Genomic DNA, 19,140 nt, shown 5'->3' with positions numbered 1-19,140 from the left:
CGGCAGATGGACAACACATGCATTAGTATCAGGCATTGGCAAGTCTCCCGCTGACCGCATTCTTCTCACACCTGCCACAGGGCTCACAAGCTCAGCCTAGTGGTCAGCTCCGGTACTGTGCGGAAACATACCTGCGATTCCAAGCCAAACACAAAAGCGCTGGAGGAACACAGCGGGTTAGGCAGCATCTGCGGAGGGTAGAAACTAAGGAACTGCAATAATAGCGCAAAAAGGAACTGCATACGCTGGTTTATACCGGAGATTTGGGGGCGGCACAGTGGCGCAGAGGTAGAGTTGCTGCCTCGCAGAGCCAGAGACCCAGGTTCGATCCTGACTGCGGGTGCTGTCTGCACGGAGTTTGCACGTTCTCCCCGTGACCTGCGTGGGTTTTTCCCGGGTTCTCCGGTTTCCTCCCACATTCCTAAGATTTGTAGGTTAATTAACGACAGTAAATTGTCCCTAGTGTGTAGAATAGAACTAGTGTGCGGGCGATCGCTGGTCGGCACAGACACGGAGGGCCGAATGGCCTGTTTCCCCCCACTGTATCTCTAAACTAAACTAAAAAATACCTTGAAGATAGACACAAAAAGCTGGAGTAACTCAGCGGGACAGGTAGCATCACTGGAGAGAAGGAACGGGCTGACGAGAAGGGTCTCGACCCGAAACGTCACCCATTCCTTCTCTCCAGAGATGCTGCCTGTCCCGCTGAGTTACTCCAGCTTTTCGTGTCGATCTTCGATGTAAAGCAGCATCAGCAGTTCTTTCCGACTAAAAAATACTTCTTCTTCAGACTCGATCTGAAATGCTGTCTGCCCATTACCCTGGCCAGCTGAGTTCCTCCAGCAGTTTGCGTTTTACTCACGATTCTGGCATCTGCAGTTCCTTGCGCCCCTCGTGATTTCAAGCATCATTTCGGAGATAAATGATGTTGGCGTGCAGTGGCTCAGATTGCCTAAGGAATGCATAAAGCAGTTAATCTAATCAGGCTGCAAATCTTTTGTTCCTTGGTAGTCTTCCTTATTCAACACTGCTTTCATTATCTTAGTGTTGCCACTGAAAGTGGTTGGAATGAGTGAGGATCGTACACTATTGGAGCAGGCCCGATGTCTTGGCGATTCTCGACAGGGAACGTAAGCAGAACACAAGCTTCTGAAGTTTCTCCCCATAAATCCCCCTCCCATTCCCACACTGACCTTTCTGTCCTGGGCCTCCTCCATTGTCAGAGTGAGGCCCAGCGCAAATTGGAGGAACAGCACCTCATATTTCGCTTGGGCTGCTTACACCCCAGCGGTATGAACATTGACTTCTCTAACTTCAAGTAACCCTTGCTTTCCCTCTCTCTCCATCCCCTCCCCCATCCTAGTTCCCTGACTAGTTTGACTGTCCTCCTGATTAAACTTAACTTTGTCACCTTCCCCGAGCCAACCACGTTCTGGCCACTCTATTCTACGTTTTCTTGGATCCCCATCCCCTTTGATCACTCATTTTCACACCTTACCCTTCCACGTCTCTTGTTTCCCTCCCCCCCTGACTCGCGGTTTGAAGAAGGGTCTCGACCCAAAATGTCGCCTTTTCCTTCTTTCCTGCCTGACCCGCTGAGTTACTCCAGCTTTTTGTGTCTATCTACTGAAATAACTCAGCGGGTCAGTCAGCCTCCTTGGAGGCAGAGAAATGAAGCACATATCTGGGTCATGCAGGGTCTCAACTCTAAATGTCATTGATCATTCAGCCCATGTAAATGCTGCCTAGCCGCCCGAGTTCTTCCAGCAGTTTGATTTTTGACTCAGATTAGGACTTTAAGTCACATATGGAGTATTGTGGGACTGTCATATGTTGATAGATTGGAGCGGCTGGGCTTGTAAACACTGGAATTTAGAATGATGAGAGGGGATCTTATTGAAACATATAAGATCATTACGGGTTTGGACACGCTAGAGGCAGGAAATATGTTCCCGATGTTGGGAGTGGCCAGAACCAGGGGCCACCGTTTAAGAATAAGGGATAAGCCATTTAGAATGGAGATGAGGAAAAACTTTTTCACACAGAGAGTTGTGAGTCTGTGGAATTCTCTGCCTCAGAGGGCAGTGGAGGCCGGTTCTCTGGGTGCTTTCAAGAGAAAGTTAGAGAGAGTTCTTAGGGATAGCAGAGTTAAGGGATATGGGGAGGAGGCAGGAATGGGGTTCTGATTGTGGATGATCAGCCATGATCACATTGAATGGCAGTGCTGGTTCGCAGGGCCAAATGGCCTACTCCTGCCCCTATTGTCTATTGTCTATTGTCTATTACGTGCAGTTCAGTAAGGATATGGAAACTCAGGAGTCATAGTCAAAGAGTGATACAACATGGAACAGGCCCTTCGGCCCAACTTGCCCATACTGGCCAACACGTCCCATCTACACTAGTCCCACCTGCCCGCGTTTGGCCCATATCCCTCCAAACCTGTCCTATCCATGTACCTATCGAAATGTTTCTTAAACGTTGCGATACACCCTGCCTCAACTACCTCCTCTGGTACCACTCGGGTTCCTATTAAATCTTTCCCCCCTCACCTTAAACCTATGTTCTCCGGTTCCCGAACAAACAGGCAGTTATTATTTTCATTATCTTTTTCACACACAGAGTTGTGAGTCTGCGGAATTCTCTGTCTCAGAGGGGGGTGGAGGCCGGTTCTCTGGATACTTTCAAGAGAGAGCTAGATAGGGATCTTAAAGATAGCGGAGTCGGGGGATATGGGGAGGAGGCAAGAACGGGGTAATAATAAATTTTATAATAATAAATTTTATTTTTGGGCGCCTTTCACGAATCTCAAGGACACCTTACAGAGATTAACAGGAATAAAAAAACATATAATCAGAATAAAATAAATAATAAAGACATCACAGAAACACAAATTAAAAACAGAATTCAGTCCAAAAACAAAAAATCAAAAACACAATGTGAAGAGAGAGCAGCGGCAGCTAAAGCGCGCCAGCGTCCACTCTCTCTTCACGGCAGCCATCTTGGACACAGACTAACAGGATTACGTACAGACAAAAAATCATCCCCCCACAATGGATACCACTGTGGGGGAAGGCACAATGTCCAGTCCCCATCCCAAGTTCACCCAAAGTCAGGCCTATTGAGGCCACCGCAGTTGTCTCTATGGAGGCCCGATGTTCCTGGCCGTTCTCAGCGGGTGGTGTTGCCCCGGCGTCGGGAGAGTCCACTCAGCGGCTGGGCCACCTGGAACGGCCGCTTCCTGACTGGAGACCGCGGCTTCCGAAGCCGACAAGGCCGCGCCGGTTTGGAGCTCCCAGGCTCCCGATGTTGAAATCGGCGCCGCCCGCTCCGCTCCGCAGACCCGCAGCCCGGAGGTGTTGAACTCGGCGGTCACAGCTCACCGGAGCTCCAGCGCGTCGATCCAGCGCGGCGACCCAGGCAAGGCATCGCCCGCTCTGCTCCACGATAGCGCCCCAGCGCTGTGCCGCCACCGAGGCCGAGGTGCTGGGCGGTCCCCGCCAGGAAACGGCGCTCCAAGCCCGCTGGTAGGCCACGAGGACGGGTCGACGGGCAGACCGGAGAAAAAGCTGCCTCACCAACCAGGTAGGGACCTAGAAACACCTAGGCACCTATTGTCTATTGTCTATTCATTCTCGGCTGTAGAGTTGTTGGGGTTATTTATCCCTGACCTCTGCACCAAACACAAAGAGTTCAGACAGGGAAGATAGGAAGCAAATGTTCTGAATGACAGCGTTTTTACGCCCTGTTCCTCCTGCACAATGCTGACTGTACCTCAGTGAGATGCATGCAACATAGGCTGAAGCTTGAGCAATGACTTTAGCTGTCCCATTTCAGGAAGGATATGGAGACGTAGGAGCGGGTGCTGGGGTCAGAAGAGTTCAGACAGAGAAGATTGAAAGAAAACATGTTCCCAATGGCTGAGTTTTAACTTTTAGCCTTTGGGATCATTGAAAAACAGGTCCGTCGGCCCACCGAGTCCAAACCAACCATCGATCGCTCGTTCGACGTTGTGTCCCACTTTCCCATCCACTCCCTGCACTCCAGGGACAACTTACAGAAGCCAATTTACAGTTTTACCAAAGCCAATTAACCTACAAACCCGCACGTCTTTGGAAAGCGGGAGGAAGCCGGAGCGCCCAGAGAAAACCCACCATCTCCACATTTCTTTCCCAGCTTTCCAACCCGCTCCAATCAGTCTAAAGAAGAAGGGTCCTGACTCCCGGCCCGAAAAACGTCGCCTGGCCATTTCCCTCCGCAGACATTGCCTGACCCGCTGAGTTCCTCCAGCACTGTGTGTGTTTTACCGTGATCCTGCAGCATGTATCACCCTGTTCAAGAAGGAACTGTGCAGATGCTGGAGAATCGAAGGTAGATCACTGTACCTACACGTGACAATCATAAGATCATAAGTGATAGGAGCATAATCAGGCCATTCAGCCCATCGTCTACTCCCTCCTAACCCCATTCCCCTGTCTTCTCCCCAAAACCTCTGACACCTGTACTAATCAACAATCTATCTATCTCTGTCTAAATCTAAGATCTAATTCCACAGATTCACCACCCTCTGACTAAAGAAATTCCTCCTCATCTCCTTCCTAAAAGAACGTTCTTTAATCCTGAGGCTGTGATCTCTAGTCCCAGACTCCCCCACCAGTGGAAACATCCTCTCCACATCCACGGTACACAAAAGTGCTGGAGAAACTCAGCGGGTGCAGCAGCATCTATGGAGCGAAGGAAATAGGCGACGTTTCGGGCCGAAACCCTTCTTCAGGCGGACAAAATAGAGACAAAAAAATAAATTAAGATGCGCACGTGGCTGCGAATCTGCGCATCTTTTCATAATTCTAAAAATAGATCCTCAGCTGGGGGGGTGGAGGGGGGGGGGAAGGGGGTGAGAGACCTCCCACTGTCCCACCCAGACCTCTCCAAATTAACACTACAGCAGAAATCAATGAGGTGCAATGTTCCGTATTTAAGTCCTGTCACCTTGATCTAACCCGGCTGATTCTGAAGTAAGTCGGCCTATTATTTAAATGCTTCACGTCGATAGAAATTATGCAGTAAAATAGAGAGAGAGAGGAGAGAGAGGGAGAGAGGTCACAGAGGTCCCATTAACTTGATAACATCACATAAACTAATCTCTAATCGTCGAGAGTACTTTATAGTGTAACCATGGCAACCACCCCTTGCTGCCATCTCTTGGTCTCGCTATATTTTTTAGAGAGGGAAGGAAGCACCCTTTCCTTTTACCAAGTCCCGCCGTTTCTGGACGCCGCGCTCCCCAAACGGCGAAGCCGTCGAAGAAATTCGTTTCCCAACGCCTCTCACCGTCTGCGCCTTTCAGCTTTCAGCTTTCCCACTTTTTCTTTTTTTTTTTTTTTAAAAAGAACAAAATTCTATCAACTCTGGATACTTTCGCGAGAGAGCTGGATAGGGCTCTTGAAGATAGCAGAGTCGAGGGTTACGTGGAGAAGGCAGGAATTGAGATGGAGAGCTCCCGCGACAACAGCTGCGTCCTCTGGACTGGAGGGTGGCTTCGACCACCCCGGGCCGCGGAGTTGAACCGGCCCGTTCGCGGAGCTTGGATTCAGCCGCGGGACTGACATTACTTACCATCGCCCGGCTGGGTCACCACATCCGAAGCCTGGATCGCCGAGGGAGAATAAGAAGGGAAGAGACAAAGACTTAAGACTTTTGCCTTCCACCACAGTGAGGAGGTGCCTGGTGAACTCACTGTGGTGGATGTTAATTTGTGTCTATTGTGTGTTTTTGTCATTTTTACTATATGTAGGACTGCAAGGCAACGAAATCTCGTCCAGACCGCAAGGTCTGAATGACAATAAAGGCTACTTTGACTTTGACTTTGACTTTGAGAGAGGGTGGGGCTGGGACTCGCTGCCAGCTTTCACCAGAATCTGCCACCGTGATATAACCATGCTGAAAAACATAGAAACATTGAAACATTGAAACATAGGTGCAGGAGTAGGCCATTCGGCCCTTTGAGCCAGCACCGCCATTCAATATGATCATCCAAAATCAGTACCCCGTTCCGGCTTTTTCATCATATCCCTTGATTCTAAGAGCTAAATCTAACTCTCTCTTGATACCCTCTCCTCTCACCCGTTGCTTTAGAGTGGAGTTTAGTTTAGTTTACTGTCACGTGTACTGAGGTACAGTAAATAGCTTTTGTTGCGTGCTACCCAGTCATCGGAAAGACAATACATGATTACAATCGATCCGTCCACAGTGTACAGATACAGGATGAAGGGAATAACGTTTAGTGCAAGATAAAGTCCAGTAAAGACCGAAACGTTGCCTATTTCCTTCGCTCCATAGATGCTGCTGCACCCGCTGATTTTCTCCAGCACTTTTGTCTACCAAAGACCAAGCAAAGATAGCCTGAGGGTCTCCAATGAGTTTAGTTTGAGTTTAGTTTATTGTCACGTGTACCGAGGTACAGTGAAAAGCTTTTGTTGCGTGGTATCCAGTCAGCGGAAAGACAACACATGATTACAATCGAGCCATTTACAGTGTATATAGGACACATGATAAGGGAATTAAGTGAATAACGTTTAGTCTCTAGTTGTGGTAGGATGGTTCAGTTGCCTGATAACAGCTGGGAAGAAACTGTCTCTAAATCTGGAGGTGTGCGTTTTCACACTTCTGTACCTCTTGCCCCATCGGGGAGGGGAGAAGAGGGAGTAACCGGGGGTGCGACTGGTCCTTGATTCTGTTGCTGGCCTTGCTGAGGCAGCGTGAGGTGTGGATGGAGTCGATGGAAGGGAGGGTTGGTTTGTGTCTTGAAAACCTTCCTGTGTGTGGTTGGACCTTCTCCTGCACCTCCCCCAATGGTTTAACGAAGGCTCTTAAACCTACCAACTTCACTCGGTTTCATTCTCCGCAGACGTTGGCTGACCTGCTGAGCATTTTATGGTATCATTCTGTACTTCCAGCATCTGTAAATTCCTTTTGGTGATTTTGAAGCGCACCATCCCGGTCTATTGCGCCGACCAGACTCCCCACCATCGACCCCCACCGACGCTACACGCTGCCTCACAAAGCCGCCAACATAACCACAGCAATCTCCAATGTCAATCGCTCCCCCATTTTCCATCAAGGACCCAAACTCTGCAATTCTCTGCTTCAACCCTGCCCCCCTCTTTGTTTTTAAGACCTACCTCTTTAAACACAAAGGTAGACAAAAATGCTGGAGAAACTCAGCGGTTGGGGCAGCGTCTATGGAGCGAAGGAATAGGCGACGTTTCGGGTCGTGACCCTTCTTCAGACTAATGTGGGGGTGGGGAGGGGCGGGAAAAAGAAAGGAAGAGGCGGAGACAGTGGGCTGTGGGAGAGCTGGGAAGGGGAGGGGAAGGAGGGAGAAAACAAGGACTACCTGAAATTGGAGAAGTCAATGTTCATACCGCTGGGGTGTAAACTACCCAAGCGAAATATGAGGTGCTGCTCCTCCAGTTTGTGGTGGGACTCACTCTGGCCATGGAGGAGGCCCAGGACAGAAAGGTCGGATTCGGAATGGGAGGGGGAGTTGAAGAGCTGAGCCACCGGGAGATCAGGTTGGTTAACGCGAACTGAGCGGAGGTGTTGGGCGAAGCGATCGCCGAGCCTGAACTCAGTCATGTGCCTTGGAGTTGAATTCTTGGAATTGAAGTTTCAATGAGGTTCCTCCTCATTCTTCTAAACTCCAGCGAGTACGGGTCCAGTGCCGTCAAACGCCCATTCAAGATGGAATTTATTGTGAGTGGCTAAAAGTCATCGTGCACATTCCTTCTTGAATGGGGGGGTAACAAGGGCTTCTATTATCAAGTCTTGGAGGCTCCTGACGCAGTTTTTCAACATGCTTGCCTGGTCATTATTACACAGTGGACCCATCCACATCGTTACAACAATGAAACCCCTTTACTGCCGACAATCAACAAATAGTTATATCAAAGAGGAAAAAGTAGGGCGAGTCTAAACGGGATTATACATGGTGCTGCTGATGGTGGTGGCTTAGGTATTGCAGTAACAATTTCCCCCAGTATCTTAGATTATAGTTTAGTGTAGCTCACTTTATTATTATTATTATTTCGGTTAGTTTAGTTTAGTTTAGAGATACAGCGCAGAAACGGGTCATTCGGTCCACTGGGGCCGCGCCGACCAGCGATCCCGGCACGCTAGCACTATCCTACACACACTAGAGACACCTTACAATGATCACCCAGCCGATTAACCGACAAAGCTGGCCGTCATTGGAGTGTGGGAGTAAAAACTGGAGATCTCGGAGAAAACCCGCGCAGGTGATGGGGAGAACGTACAAACTCCGTACAGACAGCAACCGTAGTCAGGATCGAACCCGGGTCTCTGGCGCTGTGAGGCAGCAACTCTACCGCTGTACTGCTGTACTAAGGTATAGTGAACAGCTTTTATGTTGCATGCTATCCAGTCAGTAGGAAGACTGGTCTTGATTACAATTCAAGCCGGCCACAGTGTACAGAGACAGGATAAAGGGAATAGCATTTAGTCCAAGATAAAGTCCAGTAAAGTCCAATTAAAGATAGTCTGAAGGTCTCAAATGAGGTAGATGGGAGGTCAGGACCGCTCTCTAGTTGGTGAGGGGACGGTTCAGTTGCCTGATAACAACTGGGAAGAAACTGCCCCTGAATCTGGAGGTGTGCGTTTTCACACTTCTGCGCCTCTTGCCCGATGGGGGTGGGGAGAGGAGGGAGTGACCGGGGGTGAGGCTGGTCCTTGATGATGCTGCTGGCCTTGCCGAGGCAGCGTGAGGTGTAGATGGAGTCACTGGAAGGAAGGTTGGCGGGCGTGATGGTCTGGGCTGCGTCCACAACTCTGTAAAAAATTTTGCGGTCTTGGATGGAGCTGTTCCCAAAGCGTGGAGCGTGGAGCTGTGGAGCGTGGAGCTGTGGAGCGTGGAGCTGTGGAGCGTGGAGCTGTGGAGCGTGGAGCTGTGGAGCTTGGAGCTGTGGAGCGTGGAGCTGTGGAGCGTGGAGCTGTGGAGCGTGGAGCGAAAAATGCTTTCTGCGACACATCTGTAGAAGCTAGTGAGAATTGTCCCAGACATGCCAAACATCCTAAGCCTTCAGAGGAAGTCGAGGTGTTGGTATGCTTTCTTGGCCACTGCTTCTATGTGACTGGTCCAGGACAAATTGCTGGATATGTATTCCGAAGAATCTGAAAGCTATCAACCCTCTCTTCTGTGGCGCCACCGATACGGCTGTGTGCTGCTTCCAACATGTGTGTGGAGATACCAATCTCTGTTCCACTGAGATTAGACGCAAAACGCCGGAGTAACTCAGCAGGACAGGCAGCATCTCCAGAGAGAAGGAATGGGCGGCTTTTCGGGTCGAGACTCGAGACCCTTTCTTCAGACAGGAGAAGAAGTCTGAAGAAGGGTCTCGACCCGAAATGTCACCCATTCCTTCAGTCCAGAGATGCTGCCTGTCCTGCTGAGTTACTCCGGCGTTTTGTGTCTATCTTCGGTTTAAACCAGCACCTGCAGTTCCTTCCTACTCTGTTCCATTGAGGTGACCCTCTACAACAGAGGGGCATTGGGTGGGATCTGGACACTGTCCAATTCTCTTGAAGTGCTTTTAAATATGTAGAAATAGAGACACATTAATCATAGTACATAGAACAGTACAGTACAGGAACAGGCCCTTCGGCCCACAATGTCTGTGCTGAACATGATGCCGTTAAAATAATCTCCTCTGCCTGCTCATGATCCAAATGCAGTAGATGAGGATATTACTCTGCCTGACCCGCGAAGTCACTCCAGCACTTTGTGTCTATCTACCTTCCGTTAACTCCATCTACACTTCAAGCTGCCTCGGTAAGACAATAGACAATAGACAATAGGTGCAGGAGTAGGCCATTTGGCCCTTCGATCTCATTGAAACATATAAGATTGTTAAGGGCTTGGACACTCTAGAGGCAGGAAACATGTTCCCGATGTTGGGGGAGTCCAGAACCAGGGGCCGCAGTTTAAGAATAAGGAGTAAGCCATTTAGAACGGAGACGAGGAAACACTTATTCACACAGAGAGTGGTGAGTCTGTGGAATTCTCTGCCTCAGAGGGCGGTGGAGGCGGGTCCTCTGAATGCTTTCAAGAGACAGCTAGATAGGGCTCTTAAAAATAGCGGAGTCAGGGGATATGGGGAGAAGGCAGGTACAGAATACTGAGTTGGATGATCAGCCATGATCACATTGAATGGCGGTGCTGGCTCGAAGGGCCGAATGGCCTACTCCTGCACCTATTGTCTATCGTCTATAAAAATGGCCATATAAATACAACTTCGTCCCTTGTGGTCGGGTGAGGCCTGTGATGGAGATCTAGCAAGGAAGGCCCAGAGGAGAGGGTGGCTGTGCAGCAGAGCTATCAGAGCTGGCCTAACCTGGGCTGTTAATGAGACGACGTCTTTGATTGCAGTCCTATCAATAACTCATGAGCGACCTCATTAAAGTGAATGGATTATCTGGTCAGAAGTAACTGAGGAGATGTTAACAAATCGAGGCCATGTTCTGCTGTACTTGGAACCTCACCTTACACAGTGAAAGCAGCGACCTGTGTGGATTATGTTTCTCAAACAGCGCTGTCAGAGAGGGTTAAGGTGTCCATTTGTTGACCTTTCACCAGAATTCCCGACGAGAAGAGTTAACTCTTTGTCTCTCCTCGCAGATGTCGAATGAGCTCTTCCAGCCCTTAAAAAAAAAGATACACACCACACACATTCTATGGCAAGATCACAGCATTTAAAAAAAAAAAAAACTTTGGGCAGGTGGGTCCGTTTTAGAGGGATATGGGCCAAACGTGAGCAGGTCGGACAAACGGAGATGGGGCATGTTGGTCAATGTGGGCAAGTTTGAGTATGAGTTTTAGTTTATTGTCACGTGTACCGAGGTACAGTGAAAAACCTTTGTTGGGTGTTATCCATGGGACAAATAAAAATATCTTGTATCTTGCATCCATTCAGTGGAAAGACAATACATGATTACAATCGAGCCGTCCACAGTGTACAGACACATGATAAAGGGAATAACGTTCAGTGCTAGATAATGCCGTTAATGTCGGATCAAAGATAACCCGAGGGTCTCCAATGCGGTAGATATTAGTTTGGGACGGCTCTCTAGTTGTTGGTGGGATGGTTCGGTTGCCTGATAACAGCAGTGAAAAAAACCTAGTTTAGTTTAGAGACACAGCGTGAAAACCGACAAGTCCGCGCCGACCAGTGACCCCCGCACGTTAACTCTATCCTACACACACTGGGGACAATTTACATTTATACCCAGCCAATGAACTTACAAAACTGGGATGTCAGGACTTTCATATGAAGAAAGACTGGATAGACTCGGCTTGTACTCACTAGAATTTAGAATATTGAGGGGGGATCTTATAGAAACTTACAAAATTCTTAAGGGGTTGGACAGGCTAGATGCAGGAAGATTGTTCCCGATGTTGGGGAAGTCCAGGACAAGGGGTCACAGTTTAAGGATAAGGGGGAATCTTTTAGGACTGAGATGAGGAAAACATTTTTCACACAGAGAGTGGTGAATCTCTGGAATTCTCTGCCACAGAAGGTAGTTGAGGCCAGTTCATTGGCTATATTTAAGAGGGAGTTAGATGTGGCCCTTGTGGCTAAAGGGATCAGGGGGTATGGAGAGAAGGCAGGTATGGGATACTGAGTTGGATGATCAGCCATGATCATATTGAATGGCAGTGCAGGCTCGAAGGGCCGAATGGCCTACTCCTGCACCTATTTTCTATGTTTCTAAACCTTTGTACGTCTTTGGAGTGTGTGGGGCGGAAACCGGGGATCCCGGAGAAAACCCACGTGGTCACGGGGAGGGGGTGGGGGGGGGGGACAGATCCAGATTCAGATTCAGATTCAAACGTTATTGTCATTGTGCAGTGTACAGTACAGAGACAACAAAATGCAGTTAGCATCTCCCTAGAAGAGCGACATAGAATATTAGCAATAAATAAATATATTTACGTGCATATAGTCGTAGTAGTGCAATTTTATTTCGGTGGAATGAGTGTCAGGGTAAACAGTCTGTGGTTGGGGTGAGAGCAGTCCTTGATGATGCTGAGCGCCCTTTGCAGACAACGTTTGCTTTGGACAGACTCAATGGATGACGTACAAACTCCACACAGACAGCACCTGTAAGCGGGATGGAACCCGTGTCTCCGGCGCCGTGAGGCAGCAACTCTACCGCTGCGCCACCCTGCCGCCCCTTGTGACCAAATAAAGCACAAATGAAGTATTTATAAATCCTGAGGAAGGGCTTTCATAAAAGAAAATGTGCGGGATTTTATTTTGCTCAATAACATTACTATCTGCCGTACTGCCTGCATCTAATTGCGCGATGAATCTTCTTGAAAGCTCAAATATAATTTGGAAAAACAGTTGCTTTCTGTGAGGAAGAAGCTGATTTATAAAGGATAGCAGTTTGTTTTTTTTTCCCTCATTGCTCCCTCTCATATTGGAGAGAATTGCTGAGAAATGTCGCCTAATGGATCCCTGTAGAATAACCCCGGTGAGGTGCGTTAAAAATAGATGCACGCTGGTCCAGGAAGATTGAAATGTTCTGCATTCCAAGAGTCAACAGTGTCGTTGCTTGTGTTATCTGAGACAAGTATTTCATGCAATTCTACACTGGCACAACAATGTATGAATGAAGCCGGCTTTTGATGCGGGCTTCTGGAGGGTTGAGCTCTTCCAATGGGGGGGGAGGGGAGGCTTTTCATCTCTCTGCAGCCGGGCTCTGTGTTTTCGCAATGTTTTATTAAAGCTGATTACGCATTCAGGAACTGCTTATTTTTTGCCCTTCTTCTGTCAGCAGCCACCAATCCCTCGGCTAACACCGCTAACTCTTGTTCGGGTGAGACTCCTTAGATGTCAGTGTTGCATAGAAGAGGCAAAGCCCATAAGACATAGGAGCAGAATTAGGCCATTCGGCCCATCGGGTCTACTCTGCCATTCAATCAGGGCTGAGCTATCTTTCCCTCTCAACCCCCTTGGTTAGCACGGGTGTCAGGGGTTATGGGGAGAAGACAGGAGAATGGGGTTAGGAGGGAGAGATAGATCAGCCATGATTGAATGGTGGAGAAGACCCGATGGGCCGAATGGCCTAATTCTACTCCTATCACTTATGACCTTATGAGATTGACACAAAACGCTGGAGTAACTCAGCGGGACAGGCAGCATCTCTGGAGAGAAGGAATGGGTGACGCTTCGGGTCGAGACCCTTCTTCAGACTCATCCTGAAATGTCACCCATTCCTTCTATCCAGCTTTCCCTGCTGAGTTACTCCAACATTTTGTGTCTATTTTCGGTGTATTCCAGCAACTGCAGTTCCTTCCTACACAGTAACTCAGCGGGTCAGTCAGCATTTTGGAGAAACGGACTAGGTGACAATTGACAATAGACAATAGGTGCAGGAGGAGACCATTAGGCCCTTCGAGGTTAGGAGGGAGAGATAGATCAGCCATGATTGAATGGTGGAGAAGACCCGATGGGCCGAATGGCCTAATTCTACTCCTATCACTTATGATCTTGTGTTCTTATGAACCCCATTCTCCTGCCTTCTCCCCGCAACCCCTGACGAACCCTTATGCCCCTGTCCCACTTAGGAAACCTGAACGGAAACCTCTGGAGACTTTGCGCCCCACCCAAGGTTTCCGTGCGGTTCCTGGAGGTTGCAGGTGGTTGCCGGAGGTTGCAAGTAGTGGAAGCAGGTAGGGAGACTGACAAAAACCTCCGGGAACCGCACGGAAACCACCCCGGGTTCCATCCTGACAACGGGTGCTTGTCTGTGTGTGGAGTTTGTGCATTGCCACCGTGACCACGTGGGTTTTCTCCGGGTGCTCCGGTTTCCTCCCACACTCCAAAGACGTGCAGGTTGGTAGTTTGATCGGCTTGGTATAATTGTAAATTGTCCCTGGTGTGTAGGAAGGAACTGCAGATGCTGGTTTACACCGGTGAGAGGCACAAAGTACTGGAGTAACGCAGCGGGTCAGGCAGCATCTCTGGATAGAAGGAATGGGTGATGTTTTGGGTCGAGACCCTTCTTCAGATGGTCACATGAACATGGAGTGGGACCCAGTAATCTAGTCTGGCGGATAGTGGAATCTAGTATGTACGCAGATCGCTGGACTCGGTGGGCCGAAGGGCCTGTTTACTGGCAGGATAGATGTTTTATCATTTGATGCAATGTTTTTTTTGTGAACTGCACAATAACATGGAAAATAGGTCACAGAAAGCGATCGACATGACTGAACAATGGCCTGTGGCAAGTCTAACCCTCTGTGTTTGGAACAGGAAGGTCAATTAGCAACACAAATACACCACATACTGGGGTGGCACGGTGGCAGAGTTGCTGCCTCACATCATCAGAGATCCTGGTTCGATCCTGACGACGGGTGCTGTCCGTACGGGGTTTGCACCTTCTCCCCGTGGCCGCCTGGGTTTCCTCCAGCTTCATAAATTCAATGTGCTAGGAGCAGAATTAGGCCATTCGGCCCATCAAGTCTACTCCGCCATTCAATCATGGCCGATCTATCTCTCCGTCCGAACGCCATTCCCCTGCCTTCTCCCCATAACCTCTGACACTTCTCTATCTCTGCCTTAAAATATCCACTGACTTGGCCTCCACAGACCGTCTGTGGCAATGAATTCCACAGATTCACCACCCTCTGACTAAAGAAATTCTTCCTCATCTCCATTCTAAAGGCATGTTCTTTAATTCTGAGGCTATGACCTCTGGTCCTGGACTCACCCACGAGTGGAAACGTCATGCAAGCAAGTTGTAGACTGCGGTGTAAGACTTAAATGAGGACATTATTTGCAAGACGTAATTGTCGACCATTTCGAATATGGTTCAGCTATGCATCCCGGTTCTCCACCCAGCTTGCCAGTGGAGTTCTTTGGAACCCCTGTTGTAACATTTACCATTCAAGCTCCCACAAGCACAGTGATAGGGCCAGCAGGTCTGTCGCGGGGTGAAGCCTGTATGGTGGTGAGCAGTCGCCCGAAGAGTCGTACCTTGTTCTGGTCGCCGCTGGATTTTCAACATGTTGAAAACTTTCGGCAATCTGCAACGACTTATGACGGGTGCCGGCAGTCACCGAAAAAGTTGCGTAAGTGGGACAGGCCCATGAATGTAATGCATCACCATCAGTCTACAGCCTTGAGTACTGGACATACCTAGACGCACCTGGACATACCTGGAAATGCCTGGATGTACCTGGATGTACCTGGATACAACCTGGATATACCTGGACATACCTGGAAATACCTGGATGTACCTGGATGTACCTGGATATACCTGGATGTACCTGGATATACCTGGATATACCTGGATATACCTGGACATACCTGGACATACCTGGATATACCTGGACTTACCCTTCTGACCCAAGAGAACAAACGACGCAATCCAAACCAGTCTACAATATCTGTCAACTACTAAATTCCACAATCAGGTACCTTGTCTGGTACAATTACTTAGTGTGTTACTGAGAACAAGGAGATTCAGAAAGGCTTTTCTTTAAAGTACTGTTTACTCAATAACTCTCCAATGAATTATATAATAGTGCCTCTCTCTGGGCCAGGTCAGGTTTAAATTGATTTTCTTTCCCTTCCTTAGCAAGCTTGAGGACGAGATGTTTAATTAATTGGATGTTTCCTGGACAGACGGAAGCAATGGAGTCCGGGCAAGTCCGGGTTCCATCCCGACTACGGGTGCTGTCTGTCATTACGGAGTTTGCACGTTCTCCCACGTGCCCTGCGTGGGTTTTCTCCGAGATCTTCGGTTTCCTCGAGTATCGGTTTGTGGGTTATAATTGGCTTCAGCAAAATTGTAAGTTGTTCCTAGTGTGTGTAGGATGATGTTAGTGCACGGGATGAAACATGGTACAGAAGTGTGAAAACGCACACCTCCAGATTCAGGGACAGTTTCTTCACAGCTGTAATCAGGCGACTGAACCATCCTACCACAACCAGAGAGTGGTGAGTCTGTGGAATTTTCTGCTTCAGAGGGCGGTGGAGGCGGGTTCTCTGGATGCTTTCAAGAGAGAGCTAGATAGGGCTCTTAAAGATAGCGGAGTCAGGGGATATGGGGAGAAGGCAGGAACGGGGTACTGATTGGAGATGATCAGCCATGATCACATTGAATGGCGGTGCTGGCTCGAAGGGCCTAATGGCCTCCTCCTGCACCTATTGTCTATTGTCAATTGTCACCTAGTCCGTTTCTCCAAAAATGCTGACTGACCCGCTGAGTTACTGTGTAGGAAGGAACTGCAGTTGCTGGAATACACCAAAGATATACACAAAATGCTGGAGTAACTCAGCAGGGAAAGCTGGATAGAAGGAATGGGTGACATTTCAGGATGAGTCTGAAGAAGGGTCTCGACCCGAAGCGTCACCCATTCCTTCTCTCCAGAGATGCTGCCTGTCCCGCTGAGTTACTCCAGCGTTTTGTGTCAATCTCATAAGTGATTGGGGCAAAATTAGGCCATTCGGCCCATCAAGTCTACTCTGCCATTCAATCATGGCTGATCTATCTCTCCCTCCTAACCCCATTCTGCTGCCTTCTCACCAAAACCCCTGACATCCGTACTAATCAAGAATCTTTCTGTCTCTGCTTTAAAAATATCTCCATTGAGTTACTCCAGCATTTTGTGTCTCTCTCTGCTGAGTTACTCCAGCATTTTGTGTCTGTCTTTACTGAGTTACTCCAGTATTGTTTGTCTCTCTCTGCCGAGTTACTCCAGCATTTTGTGTCCATCTTCTACTTGTATTTAACAGGGGAGACGAAGAAACAAAAATCCTCCCTGTCTCAGCTCCGGCTGAATGCAAACAAGGCACCCCCAGGGTCTGTGTGAGCCGCACTCATGTTAGAAATACTCCAACAACAAAACTTGTCAGTGAGGATTATTTCTGCCCAGTGGTTTGTTTAAACACCTCCCTTTTCTCCTCTGCGGCGTCTGATAAGAGAGTGGCCGTGAGAGCAGAGTGCGAGTGCCACTGATGCTGCATGGGTCTGCGGGCTGGGCTGCCTTTTGTAGACAATATCACTGCACAAAGCATGCGCTGTCCCAGCCCTGGCACTCTGAGCAATGATGAGCTGCCTTTGAGGTACTTACTGTGTGTGTGTGTGTGTCAGTCTGCACGGTACTAAGTTTTACCCACAGCCGCCCGCACTAATGTGGGATGGTGTTTTGTTGCAATGCTGTTTTTTCGCTTTCAGGATCTCTGGGGAACAGACTCATTGTTGGGTTTTTTTAAGGGGGTTGTTTTTGTGAGCCTTTTGTTTTCAGAGTGGCGTGGAGCGAGCTTGTGTGTGCGCTGGGGCGGGATGTTGTGTTGCCTCCCTGTCCTCCCCTCCCCTCTCCTCCACTCCCCTCTCCTCCACTCCCCTCTCCTCCACTTCCCTCCCCTCCCCTCCCCTCTCCTCTCCCCCCCCTCCCCTCCCCTCTCTTCCCCTCTCCTCTCTTCCCCTCTCCTCCACTCCCCTCCCCTCTCTTCCCCTCTCCTCACCACCCCCATCCCCTCCCCTATCTTCCTCTCTCCTCCACTCCCCTCTCCACTCCTTCCCTCCCCTATCTTCCCCTCTCCTCTGCACCCATCTCCTCCACTCCCCTCTCCTCACCACCCCATCCCCTCCCCCCACTTCCCCTCTCCTCCACTCCCCTCTCCTCTCCACTACTTCCCTCCCCTCTTTCCCTCTCCTCTCCATTCCTCCCCTATCTTCCCCTCTCCTCTCCTCTGCACCCATCTCCTCCACACTTCACCTCTCCACCTCCCCTTCTCTACTCTCCACCCCTCCTCCCTTCTCCCACACCCCCTCCCTTCCTCCCCTCCACTCCGCCTCCCCTCTCCCTGACCATTCCCCCCTGAGTGTGGATGTGTAGAGACTTGGTGTTTACAGCAGGCTCTGAGGAGAATAATCAGTCAGAAAGTGTGTGAGATGTTGGGGGAGGTTGTGGTGGGGGCTCGTTAGCTCTGGCTGAGCTGGCTTGGGAAATGCGGCCCTTTTGTCGAATATGCTCAGTGTCCGAGTCCTCATCTCTCTCTCTCCCTGTCTCCACCCCCCCCCCCCCTCTGTGTCTTCCGTTCTCTCTCTCTCTCTCTCTCTCTCTGTCTCCTTCTCTCGTTCTCTCTCTCTCTCCCTCTCCCTCTTGCTCCCTCTCCTCCTCTAGTTCCCTCACTATTTCTCTCTCTGTCTGTCTCTCTCCCTCTCCCTCCATCTTTCTCTATCTCTCTCGCCTCTCTGTTACTCTCTCTATCCCCGTCTCTAAATCTCTCTCTTTCGTTCTTCCCCTAGTTTCTCTCTCTCTCCCAGTCTCTCACTCTCCCTCTCTCTCTCTCTCTCTCTCTGTTTCTCTCTCCCCCTCTTGCCCCCCCCCCCCCAGTTCCCTCTCTATCTATTTATCTCTCCTCTCTCTCACTCTCTCTATCTCCTTCTCTAAATCTCTCCATCTCCATCTTTTGCTCTTCCTCTAGTTTCTCTCTCTTGCTCCCAGCCTCTCTCTCTCTCAGTTTCTCCCACTCTCCCTCTCCCCCAGTCTCTCTCTCTCTCTCTCTCTCTCTCTCTCTCTCTCTCTCTCTCTCTCTCGCTCTCTCTCTCTCACTCAATCTCCTGACGTAATAAACAGCCGAGATAGAAGTGATGGAAATCCAAGTTGTGATTATCTCTGTGTGTTGCATATCTGAGCCGGTTTCACTTTCTGCAGATGGTTGCTAAGTGTTTTTGGTCCTCAGCATCTATTGGGCATGGAGTTCCACAGACATCTCTCCTGATGTTCATGAGCCCACCAGCAGGGGGCCATGTTTGGGGCGCTGGCAGGGGAGGGGATGTTGATGGTGGTCTTGACCTGCATGGCCAGTGAATGGCCTGGATGGATGGATGGATGTGGAGAGGATGTTTCCACTAGTGGGAGAGTCTAGGACCAGAGGCCACAGCCTCAGAATTAAAGATCGTTCCTTGAGATGGGAGATGAGGAGACATTTCTTTAGTCAGAGGGCGGTGAATCTGTGGAATTCATTGCCACAGACGGCTGTGGAGGCCAAGTCAATTGATATTTTTAAGGCATAGATAGACAAATTCTTGGTTAGTATCAGTGTC

The 19,140-nt window shown here is 49.4% G+C and overlaps 1 protein-coding gene across 6 annotated transcripts in view; it reads left to right on the top strand.

Annotated features, from left to right (window-relative positions):
* Positions 1–19,140, top strand: part of celf2 (CUGBP Elav-like family member 2) — a 579,470-nt gene that overhangs the window by 232,280 nt on the left and 328,050 nt on the right. For 2 of the 6 annotated variants that reach the window (XM_033040142.1, XM_033040138.1), the window contains exon 1: positions 17,025–17,150. The exons of 2 other annotated variants lie outside the window; for them this stretch is intronic. In XM_033040142.1, the coding sequence (XP_032896033.1) occupies positions 17,050–17,150 (101 nt within the window). In that variant the 5' untranslated portion in view covers positions 17,025–17,049. Of the gene's footprint in view, positions 1–17,024; positions 17,151–19,140 lie in introns of those variants that run through there. 2 more of the 6 variants (XM_033040145.1, XM_033040140.1) reach the window with 1 other exon arrangement.

This window comes from Amblyraja radiata, chromosome 21 (genome assembly GCF_010909765.2).
Source record: "Amblyraja radiata isolate CabotCenter1 chromosome 21, sAmbRad1.1.pri, whole genome shotgun sequence".
Lineage (NCBI taxonomy): Eukaryota > Metazoa > Chordata > Chondrichthyes > Rajiformes > Rajidae > Amblyraja > Amblyraja radiata.
This window is presented reverse-complemented; position numbering and strand designations above follow the sequence as displayed.